The sequence below is a fragment of the Salvia hispanica genome, chromosome 6 (assembly GCF_023119035.1).
Source record: "Salvia hispanica cultivar TCC Black 2014 chromosome 6, UniMelb_Shisp_WGS_1.0, whole genome shotgun sequence".
NCBI lineage: Eukaryota > Viridiplantae > Streptophyta > Magnoliopsida > Lamiales > Lamiaceae > Salvia > Salvia hispanica.
Window position 1 is genome coordinate 30,579,662 of NC_062970.1, and position 17,135 is coordinate 30,596,796.

The 17,135-nt window shown below is 35.8% G+C and overlaps 4 protein-coding genes across 4 annotated transcripts; 1 reads left to right on the forward strand and 3 right to left on the reverse strand.

The window, feature by feature from the left end:
* Positions 1-8,512: 8,512 nt before the first annotated feature.
* LOC125195114 lies at positions 8,513-8,977 on the reverse strand. The gene has a single exon (XM_048093309.1). It carries the CDS (start codon positions 8,975-8,977, stop codon positions 8,513-8,515), a length of 465 nt encoding a protein of 154 aa, XP_047949266.1.
* A 6-nt stretch (positions 8,978-8,983) lies between these two features.
* On the reverse strand, positions 8,984-9,793 carry LOC125195115. Its single transcript, XM_048093310.1, has 3 exons — positions 9,530-9,793; positions 9,187-9,490; positions 8,984-9,084 (listed from the first exon to the last, which is right to left on the reverse strand). The coding sequence occupies exons 1-3, from the start codon at positions 9,791-9,793 to the stop codon at positions 8,984-8,986; spliced, it is 669 nt and encodes a 222-aa protein (XP_047949267.1).
* Positions 9,794-10,559: 766 nt separating this feature from the next.
* On the forward strand, positions 10,560-12,528 carry LOC125195809 (profilin). The gene is made up of 4 exons (XM_048094043.1): positions 10,560-10,790; positions 11,564-11,701; positions 12,002-12,144; positions 12,263-12,528. The coding sequence occupies exons 1-3, from the start codon at positions 10,668-10,670 to the stop codon at positions 12,134-12,136; spliced, it is 396 nt and encodes a 131-aa protein (XP_047950000.1). The 5' UTR covers positions 10,560-10,667; the 3' UTR covers positions 12,137-12,144; positions 12,263-12,528.
* A 2,468-nt stretch (positions 12,529-14,996) lies between these two features.
* On the reverse strand, positions 14,997-15,716 carry LOC125197271 (protein OXIDATIVE STRESS 3 LIKE 2-like). The gene is made up of 2 exons (XM_048095996.1): positions 15,400-15,716; positions 14,997-15,310 (listed from the first exon to the last, which is right to left on the reverse strand). Exons 1-2 carry the CDS (start codon positions 15,627-15,629, stop codon positions 15,091-15,093), a joined length of 450 nt encoding a protein of 149 aa, XP_047951953.1. The 5' UTR covers positions 15,630-15,716; the 3' UTR covers positions 14,997-15,090.
* Between the last annotated feature and the right edge of the window lie 1,419 nt (positions 15,717-17,135).

The window sequence follows — 17,135 nt, forward strand, 5'->3', positions numbered from 1 at the left end:
TCAAGCTCCTTGTGGTGCATTGAATCAAGACTCAAGTTAGCACACGTTTCATATTCATGATTGAGATGCTTCTTTTCTTTGTTTGCATGGTTGTGCAAAGTAGTGTGTTCTTGCTTCTCCGGCTTCACACTAACATCCCCCCTCAATTCAAGTGCAGACTGAGGACAAAAGCCAAGCTTATTCCTCAGTTTGGAGAAGAATTGATAGGACAATGGCTTCGTGAGGACGTTAGCAGTTTGATCACAAGAGGGAACATGACGCAGATCAACAAGTTTGGCCCGAACCTTATCACGGATGAAGTGAACGTCCAACTCAATGTGTTTGGAGCGAGCATAAAGTACAGGATTGCTTGCAAGAGCAATGGTGCTTATATTATCAACCCAAACGACAGGAGGAGAAGAACATTGGATGCCCAATTCATGGAGAAGGGAGATTACCCAAGTTACTTCGCAAACCGCAAGAGCAAGACTTCTATACTCAGCCTCTGTGCTGGAACGGGTAACAACAGCTTGCTTCTTAGAGCACCGGGAAATGAGATTAGAGCCCAAGAAAACACAGTAGCCAAAAACGGACCTATGATCATCGGGGCCAGAAGCCCAATCAGAATCAGAAAATGCTGTTATGTTGGAAGAAGAGGCCTTGACATGAAGACCATAATCCACAGAACCAGCAAGGTAGCGTAGGATTCGCTTGACTGCTCTCCAATGAGAGTCCAATGGACAAGCCATAAATTGACTTACCTTATTGACTGAAAAACTGATTTCAGGACGGGTAAGTGTGGCATATTGTAAGGCTCCGACAGTGCTTCTATATAATTTTCCGTCAATGGTAGGATTCCCATCATCTTTGGATAGTTTCAAATTGGAAAGCATGGGAGTGAGGTAGCCTTTAGCATCCTTCATTTGAACTCTATCAAGAATATCACGTATGTATGAACTCTGACTTAGGTGAAGGCCTTGAACAGTACGTGTGACCTCGACTCAAGAAAGTGAGTGACCTCACCCAAGTCCTTGAGAGAGAAGTATTTGCTCAACCTTGCAATAATGGCATTGATAGTAGACGAAGAAGAGCATGTAATCAACATATCATCGACGTACACGAGGAGGTAAGTAATCTCTAAACCTCTCGAGCGAAAAAACAGGGAGGTGTCAGCACGGGACTGAGTGAATCCCAGAGATATGAGAACAGATTGAACCGTGAGAAACCATGAACGTGATGCTTGTTTCAATCCGTATAGAGCTTTATTGAGTTTGCAGACAAGATTGGGAGATCCTTGTTCAAAGCCAAGTGGTTGCTTCATGTATATCTCCTCATTCAAATCGCCATGGAGGAAGGCGTTATTGACGTCCAAGTGCTTGACACTCCATCCGGCAGAAACTGCGATGGAGAGATTGAGCCGAATGGTTGTAGGTTTCGCCACGGGGCTAAATGTCTCAGTGAAATCAAACCCGGGTTCTTGAGAGAATCCCTGAGCAACCAAGCGAGCTTTGTGTCTTGCAATACTGCCATCAGCAAGCTTCTTTAACCTGAAAATCCAAGAACACCCCACAAGATTTTTCCGTGGTGGGAGTATAGTCAGTGTCCAAGTTTTATTCCTCAAAAGAGCCATGAATTCCTCAACCATTGCTTGCTTCTAAACTGGAATTAGAAGAGCAATAAGTGCAGATTTTGGTATTGTGGAACTTGACAAAGTGATGGTGAGGGCTTTAGGTTTGAATATGTCGGCTTTAGCTCGGGTGATCATCGGGTGAGAGGAAGCATTTGAAAGATGTAGAGGATCAGATGATTCATGGAGATGAGTGAGAGAGGCATAAGGAACTGGAGCAGGTGGAGGATCAGATGATTCAGGGAGATGAGTGAGGGAGGCATCAGGAACTGGAGCAGTAGATGTAGGAGATGAAAGAAATACTGGAGGGACAGTGGGGATAGTAGGTGTGGGAAGGACAATAGGAATTGGAGGCAAGTATAGAGCATGATTTCATGTAGTGTGAGAGTTGGGGGAGGCACATGTGAGCTGGGGAAAGATAGTTTCATCAAACAAGACATCTCTAGACACAATAACTTTACCACTGTCAAGTAGAACTTTGTAGCCTTTGTGGTGAGAGTTGTACCCAATGAATGAGGCTGCAGATGATCTATATTCTAGTTTGTGATGATTATATGGTCTAAGGAAAGGGTAGCAAAGACAGCCAAACACCTTTAAGGCAGAATAATCTGGTTTAGTTTTGAAAAGCATTTCAAAGGGTGAGGAGGACATGAGGGTTTGAGTGGGAGTGCGATTGATGATGAATACTGCTGATGTAAGAGCATCATCCCAAAATATGGGTAACCCGGCTTGTGCAAGTAAGGCTAGACCCATTTCAACCACATGCCTATGTTTCCTCTCTGTAAGCCCATTTTGTTGGGGAGTGTAAGGACAGGAGAGCCTATGGTGAATACCAGAATCATGGAAAAACTTGGTTAGGCTCCTACATTCCCCACCCCAATCACTTTGAACTATCTTTATTTTGCAATTGAGTTGATTTTCTACATGAGCTTTGAAGTGTTTAAAGACAGATTCAACTTCACTTTTGGCTTTTAGAAGATAGATCCAAGAGTATCTTGTAAACTGGTCTACAAAAGTAATGTAATAGGAGAAACCATTTCTAGATTTAATGGGTGCAGGGCCCCATAGATCAGTGTGTATGACTTGAAGAGGGGTTGTATAAGTGGTGACAGATGTGGAATAAGGAAGCCTATGGCTTTTAGCTACACAACAAGGATGACACAAAACATTCGATTTTATTGAGTAATATGGGATATTACAACTTCGAAGAGCATGCTTAACCATATTGAAGGCACCATGGTCAAATCGCTTGTGCCAAATATCTAAAGAAGTTTTAACCACGGCTGAATTGATAGCAGCAGGACGTCCATTATTCAAAGATATGGAGCAAGCAGCAGGGACACTGGAGCTGCTGTTATTGATCTTGAGAGAAGAGCTACTGGAAAGGTATCTTGGTTTATGAAGGAGGAAGTGGTATAGCCCGTTCCTAAGCGTGCCCTGGATGATTATTTGCTGGGTGTTGAGATCCTTAACAAGGCAAAAATCAGAGTGAAACTCAAAATAAACACGATTGTCAGCTGCAAATTGAGAAACACTCAATAGATTTTTTGATATTTGGGGAACATGAAGAAGGTTATTAAGAAGAAGTGACTTAGAATCCGAATAAGGAGATGAATTAAGCACGGAGTTTCCAACATGGGCAATATCGATACCAGCCCCATTACCTAGGTAAAGAGAGTTACCTCCATGATACTCAGAAGCGGTGTTGAGGTTGGACAAGTCACTGGTAACATGATTGATTGCACCAGAGTCCGGATACCACGAAGTGGTGGAGGCATTGTCATAGTTAAACTCAGATGTAGGTTGAGTGGAAGGTGTAGGAAGGATGCCTTGTCGAGTAGGAGGAATCTGATAGCCATGATGTGGCTGAGCATGGACGAGATTGGCAGAAAGAGGAGGAGGAGGCTGGAAACCAGTAGGAGGAGGTGCTCGGGAAGGAGGAGCTTGAGGCGAGTAGCCTTGGTCGAATCTGTGCCAGCACCGATCCGCCGAGTGACCAGGCTTTTGACAGAGTTGACATGTGAGGCGGCCATTGTTGAATCTGCCCCGACCACCTCGCCCACCGCGGGTGCCACGACCATCAAATCTGGAAGAAGGAGCATGAGTCCGAGCAGCCTCAAGGCGTGACTCAAAGCTGAGAAGAAGAGCTCCAACGTCTTGAACAGACCATCCATCATCACGAGAAGTTACAGTAACCATAACAGGATCAAACTCGGGCCCAAGACCAGCAAGAAGGTAGAGGATATGGTCATCGTCAGAGACACGACATCCAGCAGAAGTGAGAAAATCACAGTAACTCTTGATTTTGTTTAAGTACTCCCGCATCGAGAGATTGTTCTTCTTGAAGGTCTGTAGTTGCAATTTGTACTGCATGACTTTGGCCTTAGATTGGCTGGCATAGCTAATTTCAATAGCATGCCAAATATCTATGCTGGAGTTGAGACCAACAACGTGAATCATGGTGCTTTCAGATAGAGAGCCTTGACTCCAGGCGGAAAGCAGCTGGTCCTGGCGATGCCAGGCTAAGAAATCCGGATTGGGAGAAGATTTGGAGTCAGAAATAAGAACAAGAGGAGGGATCTCCTGATCACCAGTGAGAAAGCCTTCGAGGCCATATCCGGTAATGGTCGCCAAAATTAGTTGACGCCAAATTAGAAAATTATCATCATTGAGTTTGATGGAGATAGGATGGGTGTGAGTAAAGGTGACTGAGCGATCAGTGTTGCTGGAGTCGCCACTGGAAGCCATGAAGAGAGACGGAGAAAGAAAATGATGGAAATTGAGAGCGGAGAGTGGATCAGAACCTAGGCGATTGATACCATGATAGAAGGATATTTGCAATGAGAATTTGTTTTATTCAGCTTCTTCATCAATCACATATATCAACAAGGGTTATAATAGGATCCATAAGAAGGATCTAGATAAAGCATTTAAACTAAGAAGTCTAAGTGACAAAAGATAATAAAATAGTAACTGAAACAATGCTTGAGCTACCAATTAATCAATTTGTTTGTTGTGAGTTGTCCCTCCATTCAAGCTCCTTGTGGTGCATTGAATCAAGACTCAAGTTAGCACACGTTTCATATTCATGATTGAGATGCTTCTTTTCTTTGTTTGCATGGTTGTGCAAAGTAGTGTGTTCTTGCTTCTCCGGCTTCACACTAACAGTGAGAGATAGCGTGTGGTATGGGCCTCTCTAAAAATTTATAAAGACAATAAAAAGAAAAATTCACATTTTTATTATAAATTAATATTATAGGAGTATTAATTTTATCTAGTTAATAACTAAGAGATGTGCTTTAAAAATTGATTCGACTTCAATTTTAGAACCTATAAATAAAAGTTTAAAACTAGACTGATTTTTTATTTCGGTTTTATTCTTCAATTTTTTCTTTTTAATTCTCATTTACAAAAACTTATTTTTTTTATTTGGTATATTTATTTTATAAGTACATTATTCAATATTATGATTTTCCATAAATTTTCCAAATTTTGGATGATTTTTAATTCTTTTTCTCTCTCCAATTTTATCCATTACGTACTTCCTTTTTTTTTCTAAAAGATAAGATTAGGCCAATTTACTATATAACATGCAACAAGTTCAATTTTTTTTATATGATGACATATTAATACTCCACTAATTGAGTTTACGATTTTGACTTTAAGAATTTCATAATTTTGATTTTAGCTCTTTACTTTTCAAAATATTAATTTCTATAAATTTATAATTTTTGGGACGATATAGTCGACCTTAATGAAAAAATACTTTGAACTCATTTAGTTTTTAAGGTTTTAAATTTAATATTTTCTTTTTTATTTATAAAATATTAGAATTCTTAACTTAGTCCAATATCATGCAATAAATTAAAATTTCGTGCTATATGCTATATTAAAACTAATTGAGTTTACAGTTTTGATTTAGAATCTGATTCTTCACATTCTGATATATTTATTTCTTTAAATTCTAAATTCTAAGTTAATATGTTTTCTTTTTCTTTCTAAGATATTAGAGTTCCTATTTCAATTTTCTATAACATACTACAAATTAAAATCCACTATATTATAAATTAAAACTATTTGAGTCAAACGATTTTGATTTTTAGAAGTTCATACTCTAATTTTTATTTTATTTATTTATTCCCAAAATTATAATTTTTTTAAAATTTCTTTTGTAGTATATTATACTAAATCTCGTTCCAAAAAGTAATCACATATTCTTAACTCATTATTTTATATTTTAATTTTTAAAGAGATATTGTACTCCTATTTTCTCTATTTCGTTATAAAATATTAACTTCTTAGTTCAATTCCCTATAATGAGGAATAATATGCTAAATACCTTATGTAACGTTCTTATGTGAGCACCATTCTCATTTGACGCACATTTAGTGTTATTCGTTTCGATTTATATATTTAGTTTGATTCTAATACATCAAAAAATGTTATTGCAATTTTTTTTCACAAAATACATAAAAATAAAAGCTCAATTTGCTCGTTTTCTCTATAATTTCAAATAAATTAATAAAATAACAAATCAAGCTTTGATTTTTATAAATTTTGTGAAATTAAAAATTGCAATAACATTTTTTAATGTATTAGAATCAAACTAAATATATAAATCGAAACGAACAATGCTAATTGCTAAACATTCGTCAAACGAGAGTGATGCTCATATAAGGTATGTAGCATATCATTCCTCTTCCTATAACATGCAACAAATTAAAATTTCATATATGAGGAGTAGTATTTTACTACTAAATGAGTTTACTATTGATTTTAAGAATTTTATAATTTTAACTTTTTCATTATTTTTCAAAATTTTTAATTTCTTTAAATTTTTAATTCTTGAAAAATTATAGTCGAACCTCGTCGAAAATATGTACACATGTTCTTAACTCTTATTTATTAGTACTATCTTAAAGCTATATAATTAATATTTTCCCATTTCATTTATAAAATGTTAGAGTTATTAGCTCAATTCACTATGTCATACAACAAATTAAAATTTAATAGTATATAATAACTTGTGTTACGGTTTTTTTTTTTAGAATTTCAAAATTCTAATTTTAATTTTTGAATTTTTGTAACGTTACATTGATCCTCGATAAAAAAAAATAATCACATGTTTTTAACTCATCTATTTAATATTTAAAAGTTATATAGTTAATGTTTTCTATTATTATTTGTAAAATATGTATATCATTAGTTAAAATTTGATATATGATATATTAATATCAATTTATTTTACGGTTTTAAATTTAAGAATTTTCTAATTTTAATTTTAATTCTTTATTTTCTAAATTTTTTAAAACTTTTTTAAGTCCTTAATTTTTGAAAATTAGAATGTTTATGTGAATTTAATGGGAAAAAAGTTGAAACAATATTTTATAGATTACTATGTTTTATAAGAGAGCTGCAAAAAGAAACTCTATTACTCCAATGTTTTTTATTGAAAATTAAGATATAAATTTGGTATTCCTATATCAAAACTTAAAATTAACAGTACAAATTTTGAAACAAAATTTTTAAAATAAATAAGATGAAAGAAGACGTAAACTTTCAAATTAAATAAGATGATCCAAGTACGTGGATATGGATGGAGTAAGATAACAGATATGGAGATTCAATTAGATTTGATAAATATCAAGTTTAAATTTTCTCTTAAGATTTAAAATATAATAAAAGGGTAATTTAGTAAATAAACAATATTATTAATAATAAAATCGGTTCAAATAAAACCGGTTCGATCAAACTTAAAAATTGAGGGCATTATGTAGGTGGAATTTATGTACGTTTATGTTTATGCATTTTTTGGAATGTGGAAATTAGTTAATGCGTATAAAATAAACAACGAAACAGTGGGTTATAATTGTTTAAGTAAAATCTAGTTTTTGTTAATTCAATAATATGTAAAATTGTGTTATAATTATTTTAAGTAAAATAAAAATAATTAATTATGTGCCTTAATTGACCAAGTAAAAGATTGATATGACCTCAATGGTCTCCGAGTACAATGGTAAAAAATTAACACCTAAAATGTGATTATCCTTTGTTCAGTTGCCTAAATGTGACTTTTCCTTCATTGAGTATCTAAAGTTTAAACTCATACCAACTTTTTTGTGATTAATTAATTGAAAATTAGAAACAAACAAAATCATACAATTTGATTTTCATATTGAGTTTTATGCGAATCAACTAATTTAAGGTCCACGTATTTAACTTATTTTAAATGATAGTTTCGGAATTTAGTTTGCATACCCTTGATTTAACAAAAAAGCAATGTATATTCACAAAATTTTTGTAGTTCGATCAAATAATGATCTAAATATATGGAGAAAAAGATTGTGGTACACACCCAATAACTCTGAGAACCTATAATAACAATGGTAGCAAGATATTTGACCACAATACTCTTATGTACGAGAGTTTTAGCACATGACCGTCGTCCGAATTCATCCATGGCCCATAAAACAACAAAGAGGATGCGTAAGGACTAAGAGCATCCACAATACTCTTATGTACGAGAGTTTTAGCACATGACCGTCGTCCGAATTCACCCATGGGCCATAAAACAACAAAGAGGATGGGTAAGGACTAAGAGCATCCACTATAGGTGGACACTTTTTGGTGGACAACTTTTTTTTTTTTCCATAGCCACTTTTTATTTGTCCACGGCCACAAAAAAAAATATCCGCAGCAATAATGGACACTTTTTTTAGCCACATTTCACTTTATTTTATTTGTTGTATATTTTAATTCAATTACAATTAAAATTATCGGACTAAAAATAATTAGAGAAAAACGGCTAGTGCAATAAAATTAAAATTGAAAACTAAATTTTCGTCGGATTAAAGTGAGGGGAAAATTACAACGAAAATTTGATCTACGGAAAATCACACATGTTCTTCACGCTACGCCGCCTCCCCTACGTGCCCAGACCTCTTCAATCAAATCGACCTGGAGTTGGTCATGTGTTGTGCTCCTGCGTATATCAGCGAAACGTTGGATCAGATATTCATTAGTACGTGGTACACCCATCTGTATCGGCGCGAAGGCAACGCCGTGACTTGTACTTGCACCATCTTCCGGCGCCCAACGTTCTGCAGCAAATCCTTCATCTTCTATTATTATATTGTGCAATATGATACATGCTACCATAATATTCGCGACATCATCTTCGTGCCAAACTCGTGCCGGGCAGCGTAGAATGGCCCATCGCGCTTGGAGCACACCAAAAGCTCGCTCAACATCTTTCCTAGCGGCCTCTTGTTTTCGCGCAAAATATTGTCTCTTCGCTCCAGCCGGTTGGCGAAGTGTCTTGACGAATACGGGCCAACGAGGGTATATTCCATCTGCCAAATAGTATCCCATGCGATACTACGTGCCATTTGCTACAAAACTAATCTCTGGACCCTCTCCCCGGCACTCATCATTGAAGATAGGCGACGACTGCAGAACGTTGATGTCGTTGTTCGAACCTGCAACACCGAAATACGCATGCCAGATCCGCAAACGGTAGTCAGCAACGGCTTCGAGGATCATCGAAGGATGTTTCTGCTTGAAACCGGTAGTGAACTGGCCTTTCCACGCCACCGGGCAGTTTTTCCACTCCCAATGCATGCAATCAATGCTGCCCATCATCCCGGGGAAACTGTGCACCGCACCGTGCATATCTAGCAGTCTCTGGCACTCATCAGGGGTTGGCTTTCGTAGGAACTCCGGACCAAAGACTTCCCGAATGCCCTTACAAAACTGCCGGAGCACATTTAGACTAGTCGTCTCACCCATCGGTAGGTATTCGTCGAACATATCAGCCGGTCCGGCATAGGCAAGCTGCCTTATTGCAGAGGTGCATTTCTGCAAAGTAGACAGTCCGATCCGGCTAGTGCAATCACTCCGGAGCGTGAAGCACTCGTACCGGTCCGCCAATGTCGTCGCTATATGGGTAAAGAGCGGTCGCGACATTCTGAAACGCCGACGAAAAATCTCAGCCGGGTAACGAGGGTCAGCGCTAAAGTAGTCGGCCATAAGCCGCTCAGCCGCTCCGACATGGTCTCGTGGGATTGTCCGACGATGACAAATCTCACGAGGGATCGCCGTCGCCGCCACCGCCTCATCCTCCTCGTCGGCCTCCCTCTGCACCTCTTGAATCAAAGAATCCCATGCTTCATTCCACAAATCATCCATAATTGAAAAAAATTTAGAGATAGAAAATTTGGATAGAAAGTGAAATGGGTGTGAAGATGTATGTGAAGAGAAGATGAAAATGGGAGGAATATTTATAAAAAAACCATTACAAATTCGAAATTAAAAAAAAAAAAAAAAAATTAAACCGGCGACCGCCGCGCCGGTTTCGCCGCACAATAGATAGGCGCGGCGGCCGCCGCGCTTCTCTCTCCAGCGGCTCGTCCTTGCCGCATTCGGGGTGATTGCCCTTCCGCCCCAGCAAATCTGTACGCCTCCGGGGCGGACGCGTCCTCTGCTATAGCCCGCCGCGGCTAAGCCGCGAACGGGACGGCCGGCGCGCCGCCTCTATAGTGGATGCTCTAAGGAGACATCTATAACATCAAATGAACCTGAGTTGGACCCTAGCATGAAATTTAATAAAGATGTGATGATTTTCATACCTACAAAACAATTATTTTACTTGAAATTAATTTACTAAAAAACAAAATCGGTATAACAAAAAAAGGATATGGTGTAGCAATAAAATGATACACTAGTTTTGAATAAAACAACATTGTTCCGATTTGCACCCAATATTAGAAAAGAAAAAAGTAAAACAATTTAAGATAAGAAATAAAAAAAAAAAAAAAAAAAAACAATTTTACAATAAAAATATGTGTAAAATACAGATCAGATAATTAAAAAGAATTGTGGGGCAAAATGGTCATTACTGTTGAAGAGATTTTGCACAGACCTCAAGCATAAAAAGTGATGATTGAAGGAAAGTCCACCGCACCATTCCTCTTTTCGTTGGTTTCACGCTAACATTTTCTCCCATCTCTTTCTACACACACCACATTTGCTCTGCTTCTATCTTCGCTTCTTCATCGCAACCATGTCGTGGCAATCATACATAGACGACCACTTGATGGCCGAGGTTGACGGCTGCCACCTCACTTCCTCCGCCATCGTCGGCCACGATGGCAGCGTCTGGGCCCAGAGCTCCAACTTCCCGCAGGTCTGCCATCCTTTTCTCACTTATGCTCCTTTTATTGCTTCAATTTTCGGATCTGAGGTATCGATTCGTGTTTTCTCTTGATTTTGAACTGTTTAGCTGCTTCTGACGGCGGAGATCCGTTACTTTAATGCTGATTGTTTCGAAATTTTCCCCTGGTTATGCTTTGATTCAGTATTAGGGTAACTTTGCAGTTTTTTTAATCATTTGATTTAGTTGAATTTGCGGATCTGATGGACAATTGATTTGTTTACTTTGATTTGGCAATTTACTTCTTGATCTGACTAGTGGCGATGCGTTCAGTTTTTTATGATTGTTTTGATTTCTGTTATATAGTTTGATTTGATATTTTGCTGTCTGTTCAATAGTAGCTTTGTTTCCCTTCAATTTAAAGTTCTTGGTAGGATTGTTCATTATCGTTTGTATCATTATTTTTATTTGGATAGTTCTGAGACCTATTCAGTTGGTGTTATTTTCCTTATTGTTTGAGCACCATTTCATTGAGAAAGTGATGTTGATCGGGATTATGTAGATCCGTTTTCCATTGAGAGAACTTGACTCTAGTTTTTGACTGATATATAAGCAAATTCTGTTAAAGGATACTAACTTGTAGAAACAGTTTGATGGAGAACATATTAACTGTTCCATCTGAGCAGTTTTGGATGCATTAAACTTGTTTCTTGCATTTTTGCTATCTGTTATCTGCATACGATAAATTGGTTATTGACTGATTCTGATTTCTTTTGCGTAATTTGAACAATTGAATGCTCGTGCAGTTCAAGCCCGAGGAGGTAACAGCTATCATGAACGACTTTAAAAATCCCGGTTCACTGGCTCCTACTGGATTGTACATTGGGGGAACTAAATACATGGTGATTCAAGGCGAGCCTGATGCTGTTATCCGAGGGAAGAAGGTATTGTCATCTAATCTCTTATTCTAATCTTCAAATTTGTTAGTCAAGAATTTATTTAATGCATTTCAAGAGTCTGGAAGTTGTGGGTAGCATGTCTAATGGCTTTACACTTCAGCCCTGATGATGAGATCCTATTACATTTCCAGCTAATTAGGGTTACTTATTTTTCTTTCCTGCTTTGGAGGGGTGGGGTGTCCCATTTTGAAAGTAGATCTCCCACGATTGAAATGTTATGTTGTGACAGCCTGTAGTGATATATTGCATACATTCTTTGAATGGATATTGTTTGTGTTTGTTTAGGGATCTGGTGGTGCCACCATCAAAAAGACCACTTTGGCCTTGATCATTGGTATATATGATGAGCCGATGACCCCGGGGCAGTGCAACATGGTTGTTGAGAAGATTGGTGACTATCTTATTGAACAGGGTCTCTAATTGTTATGGTATGTAGTCCTCCTCTGGCATTGTTATCTTTTCACTTAACTGTTAAACTTGATGTATTGACCTTGAAGAACCTGTACTGACCTTGAAACTTGTCTGCTGCTTTCGTATGTCTTTCAGTGCAGCGTTGTCTTCATCTTGTACACGGTATTTCGAAGTTGTGGGTGTTGTTGGTTGTGACTGAAATGGGTTTGGTGTTTCAGAATTCAGAAATGATAGATGGCATCTCTGCCTAAATTTAAACAGGGGTTTGTCTTTGAATTCTCTGGTTATGAAAACTGCTATGATTCCATGCGAGTAAATTATGTATTTTTGGTTGGTTCTTCCAATGGATGTTCAATTTTATAAACGTTTTTGCAAATACAGAGTTGGCTTTCATATATTCATTTTTTGATTGTCACGTAAGCCATTTTATTGCGAGCGCTGAACCAATTCGTCTAATTGTCAATATCGTAGGACCGTTAGTAATACATTATTAATTTGAAAATGATATTGTAGCCGATTGATTGTATTTATAAAGAACTTGGAAAACAGTAACTTCTTTTTACAAAATTTGCCTTTGGAAAATTTCTTCAAAGTAGTCATGAATTCTCGTTGAAATTTGTGGCTTAGACTGAGAAAAATTGATGATTTTTCCTTTTCAGTTTGTAATTTCAAAATTGCAAATTAGGGGTTGTGCTGATTGCAGAATATCTTTTGAATTTAATTATTAGTGATTTCTGAGTTGTAAATCTGGTGGGATTGTGAATAAGGTTGTTGAGTCATTTTTAGATTAATTTGATAACAACCAAACTAATATGGCCTAACATTAACCTGTATTTAAACACAGAACCCGATCTGGACTTGCTATCTTCAAACTTAAACACAGATTTGTACACGATACTGATTTGTTATTAATGACGCCCTATTATTTTGGATTGACATAATAACCATGTGAATCTGAATAATAGTATTATTCATACTATTTCAAAAGCTGCTGTTTTTAAAGGTGACAAGATGGCTTTTGAACAAAAAGTGAGCCTTTCATACTATTCATTTTTTATATTGGAGTAATTGGTAGTAAAACATAAGAAAAATTAAATTTATGAAAAAGAAATCTCAAACCCAACTCAGTAACAGGAGCCCAATAAAAAAAACCCAATTCCCAATCAGAAAAAGATTATAGTTGAGTTACACTTTGGAGAAGATCTATCAGGAATTTTGCGATATGTTCTTATTCGGAACTGTTATTTCTTAGTAATTATATTAATGTTACATTTCAGATACAAGACTAGAGTAGAATAGACTTGAAAAGAACAAATTATACAAGACTTCACATAATTTTTTCACTTAAAGGCTTTAAGGATTTACAGAGTTTTGGGCCCAAATACTCTTCTTTAAACAGGAAGGGCATGGTATCCTCCACCTAAATAAAGTAGTACTCCATCCGTCTCACGTTCACGTTATTGAATGACAAGAGATTTTAGGAGGAGTTGTTAGGCTAAATAAATAAAAGGAAAAAGATTGTTAAATATTTTAATAAAAAGAGAGAAGAAAATAATTTATTTCCAAATATCGAAAGTGACATCTTGAGCTTGACAAACTAAAAAGGAAAGATAGACATCTTGAGTTGGATAGAGGGAAGACTATTATTTTGTCGACAATAGTTCAACTTTTACTAGTTAATGTTTTTGCCTTTTAATTATTATTATTGTTATTATTATTGTCCGTAACACCTAATCACTTTTTTTTCAGTATCTAGCACAGAATAGTAAGCGTATTATAGCGGAAAGGATCACCTAATCCGGATCACCTAAGCTTATTATAGTAGTACAAAATTTAGATTTAGTTGTATGATAGTAATAAAGAAATAAAGTACTCCGTATTTCGTAAATATTGATTCCGTCAATTTAAAAACAACAAACATATATAACTAATTTTAATTATATTCCTAACAACTAATTTCAATATATAGTTTCCCGTCATTTTTTCATTTTGGAATGTCCCTTAATAATTGTCTTACTTTATTTTTTTCGCTATATTTGGACCTCACATTCTCATATCTCACTTTACTTACATTTATTGTAAAACTAGTAATAGTAATAAATGAAGATAAGATTCACGTGCTATTAATTCTTTTCACTTATTTTTCTCTACAACTATCTTAATATTTGTGCCGAGTCAAAGCGAGATACTCCCTCCATCCACGAATAGGAGTCTGTTTTTTCATTTTAGTCTGTGTCCAAATAGGAGTCCCAGTTCACTTTTACCATAAATGGTAATAGAGTCCTACCTTCCACTAACTCATTTCACTCACATTTCATTTAAAACTAATATGGACTATATAAGTGGAACTCCTATTTCACTAACATTTTTCCACTCACTTTTCTAAACATTTCTTAAAATCCGTGCCGCCAAGAAATGAGACTCCTAATGGCAGACCGAGGGAGTACTACATAATAAGGGACGGAGGGATCAGAGTAGATAAAATTACATTACAATTTTCATAATTATGACAAATATTCCCTTGTCCGAGGTATTTCTTTTGGACATGGATTTAATAAAATTGTGTTAGGTAAATGAAGTGGAAATAAAATAAAGTATGAAATAGAAAATAGAAAGATGAATAGACAATAAAGTAACAGATAAAATAAAATAAGTGAGATGAAATATGTTGTTTTTTGCAAAAAATAAATAAATTACTCAACTACATTAGGACGATAAAAAAAATACGACTCAAATAATGTGGGACAGATGGAGCACCAATTTTAATTGAATTTAATAAATTATTAAATTATGATTAATAATTATTTAAATTAGAGTTAAATATAAATTGGTAAAAAAAAAGAGGTTTGGCCGGCTGCCCATGCCTGGCTAAAGAAAATTATTAGTCACCTGGCTAAATTTGTATATTGATTTCCACAACAATGTGATCAAATAAGGACAAAATGTAGATCACAAAATTTAAATTAAATTAGAGGGATCGCATTTATAGTGTTGGGCGATGATGATCTCTTGGCAATGGTAGGGTTTGGGCTAAGGCTGTGGCGATTTCCATAGCTCTTGCTCACTTTCATTCTTTTACTACTATGCTGCCTCTCCTTCTTCTTTAGATCTTCTACACTCTCCACACTCCTCAACGATCCAAAACTCTCTGATCTTCCATTATAGAACTTGGACAGACCCCTCCTGAACAAATCATCATTTCTTTTAATTACTATTGACTAATTTCTTAGTTTGCATGATTATAATATATAATTAATATATAACCAACTTACTTGATGGGGAGTTGAGCCATGAGGTCAGTGAATTCAAAGAGTGAAGAGGAAGAAGATGAAGATGAAGATGTTGTTGCATCATCCTCTTCTTCTGCTGACTCACTCAAGGAGGAACAAGACTCCATGGATTCACATTTCTCATCTTTCTTCATATCTTCCCACCTTATAACTTGCCTACACTTTTCCTTTTCCTTTTCCTTTTCCAATTCCATTGAAATCAAATTTGACATGAAAATAAGGTGTGTGTTTGAGTCCTAGCTAGCAGCAAGCAATAAGTATATATATGCCTTGGGGTTGTCTGATTTGAGAGGATATAATTAAGCTTGCTGCAATTTTTAATGATTATTTTTGTGGAGAGGGATAATATATGATGTGTGTGGCTGTGGCTAGGAGAAAGAGATGAGTCATTTTCATAGGGTTTGAATTATTTACCTTTTCCATAGTCCAATTAGAGGGAAAAGAGGATAAGGTTGGTTTTTGATCAAATCCAAATCCGAGTCACCACCACCTTTGCATTTTTCAATTTAAAGTCACAATCTTGGCGATGTCTCCACAAAGTTATGACATGGCTGCATCTTTAATGATTTTCCAGTCCAATTTACTGCCTTAATTGACAATGGCCCCACCTAAATCAATAATATATTCGGCGCAATTAATCACCATGGAGTAATATTGTTTAATTATATTGCTTGCACTATATACCTCATTAAAAATTTAAAACTGCTGCCACCATTTTATTGCCTTGGCCGTTTATATTTTGTTTATTTTCACTTTACCATTTGTATGATACTCCAGAATATTTTTTTTCCTGAAATACCGAGATTTTGTTAATTTGGAATAGAGTAAAGATGAAAGATGGAATTTAAGAATCCCGTAAAGACGGGAAAAAGAGGAAAAATTAGGATTATGAAAAATGAAATCACGACGTATCTTATTAGAAATATACTTTTATGCATATCTAGGGTTGTAGTTTAAAAGTTGTGTGAATTGAGAAAAGAAGTGCAAATTAATTAACAGTGCTGCAAATAAAAAGCATGGGAGTAAATAAATCTTACGTGTATAACATATGATAGACAATGTTTCCACTTTCCAGTCATCCAATCTCATTAACAAAAACTAAAAACTATCCAAAAATAAACAAAGCATATACTACCAAAGGCTGCCTGAAAATCAGCTGATTTAAAATTTCAACAAGATTAGTTTGATTCCAATTAGTGGTTACTCCTATTTTTCGTGAGGTAGGCCGGGCCAGGCGAAGCCCATAAGCCGAACTGGTGCATTGGGCTTCAAAATAAATTATCTATGCCAATTATTTAGTTTGCCAGTCTGGCCCAAAATACGATCCTATCTACTTCGTTGTCTTCCACCCAAATGTTCAGTTTTTTTAGGGATTATTAGTCTTTAAAAATTACTAAAATCAAGCCATATTTTGGTATTTTCTACAAATTTTAATATTGGTATCGAATATTATAAACTTTAAATTTTGTTTGTTTAGTCCCATAATAGATCAATCACCATATTCGACTAATTTATGTGTATTTTTTATTTTCTTATTTGGCACAACTAAATCAACATAGTTTCTACTTGGTTTTTTTATCCTATTACTTGTCACGAACTTAAAAAATGATCTAAAAAATCATAAATATTTCACGGTTATCCACATATAATGAGTTTGAGTGAACTACAAAACTAGTATCCAGAAAATAGGATTTATTTGCACCTTTTTTATTACCTAA

Excerpts from the sequence above, each read along its gene's own strand:
- LOC125195114 (XM_048093309.1), bottom strand. The coding sequence starts at position 8,977 with ATGGGATACTATTTGGCAGATGGAATATACCCTCGTTGGCCCGTATTC.
- LOC125195115 (XM_048093310.1), bottom strand. The coding sequence starts at position 9,793 with ATGGATGATTTGTGGAATGAAGCATGGGATTCTTTGATTCAAGAGGTG. Across the intron at positions 9,491-9,529 it reads ATATAGCGACGACATTGGCG|AGCCGGATCGGACTGTCTAC; the intron begins GACCGGTACGAG and ends AGTGATTGCACT. Across the intron at positions 9,085-9,186 it reads CTGCCCGGTGGCGTGGAAAG|GTTCGAACAACGACATCAAC; the intron begins GCCAGTTCACTA and ends TCGGTGTTGCAG.
- LOC125197271 (XM_048095996.1), bottom strand. The coding sequence starts at position 15,629 with ATGTCAAATTTGATTTCAATGGAATTGGAAAAGGAAAAGGAAAAGGAA. Across the intron at positions 15,311-15,399 it reads ATGGCTCAACTCCCCATCAA|GAGGGGTCTGTCCAAGTTCT; the intron begins GTAAGTTGGTTA and ends TGATTTGTTCAG.
- LOC125195809 (XM_048094043.1), top strand. The coding sequence starts at position 10,668 with ATGTCGTGGCAATCATACATAGACGACCACTTGATGGCCGAGGTTGAC. Across the intron at positions 10,791-11,563 it reads AGAGCTCCAACTTCCCGCAG|TTCAAGCCCGAGGAGGTAAC; the intron begins GTCTGCCATCCT and ends ATGCTCGTGCAG. Across the intron at positions 11,702-12,001 it reads CTGTTATCCGAGGGAAGAAG|GGATCTGGTGGTGCCACCAT; the intron begins GTATTGTCATCT and ends GTGTTTGTTTAG.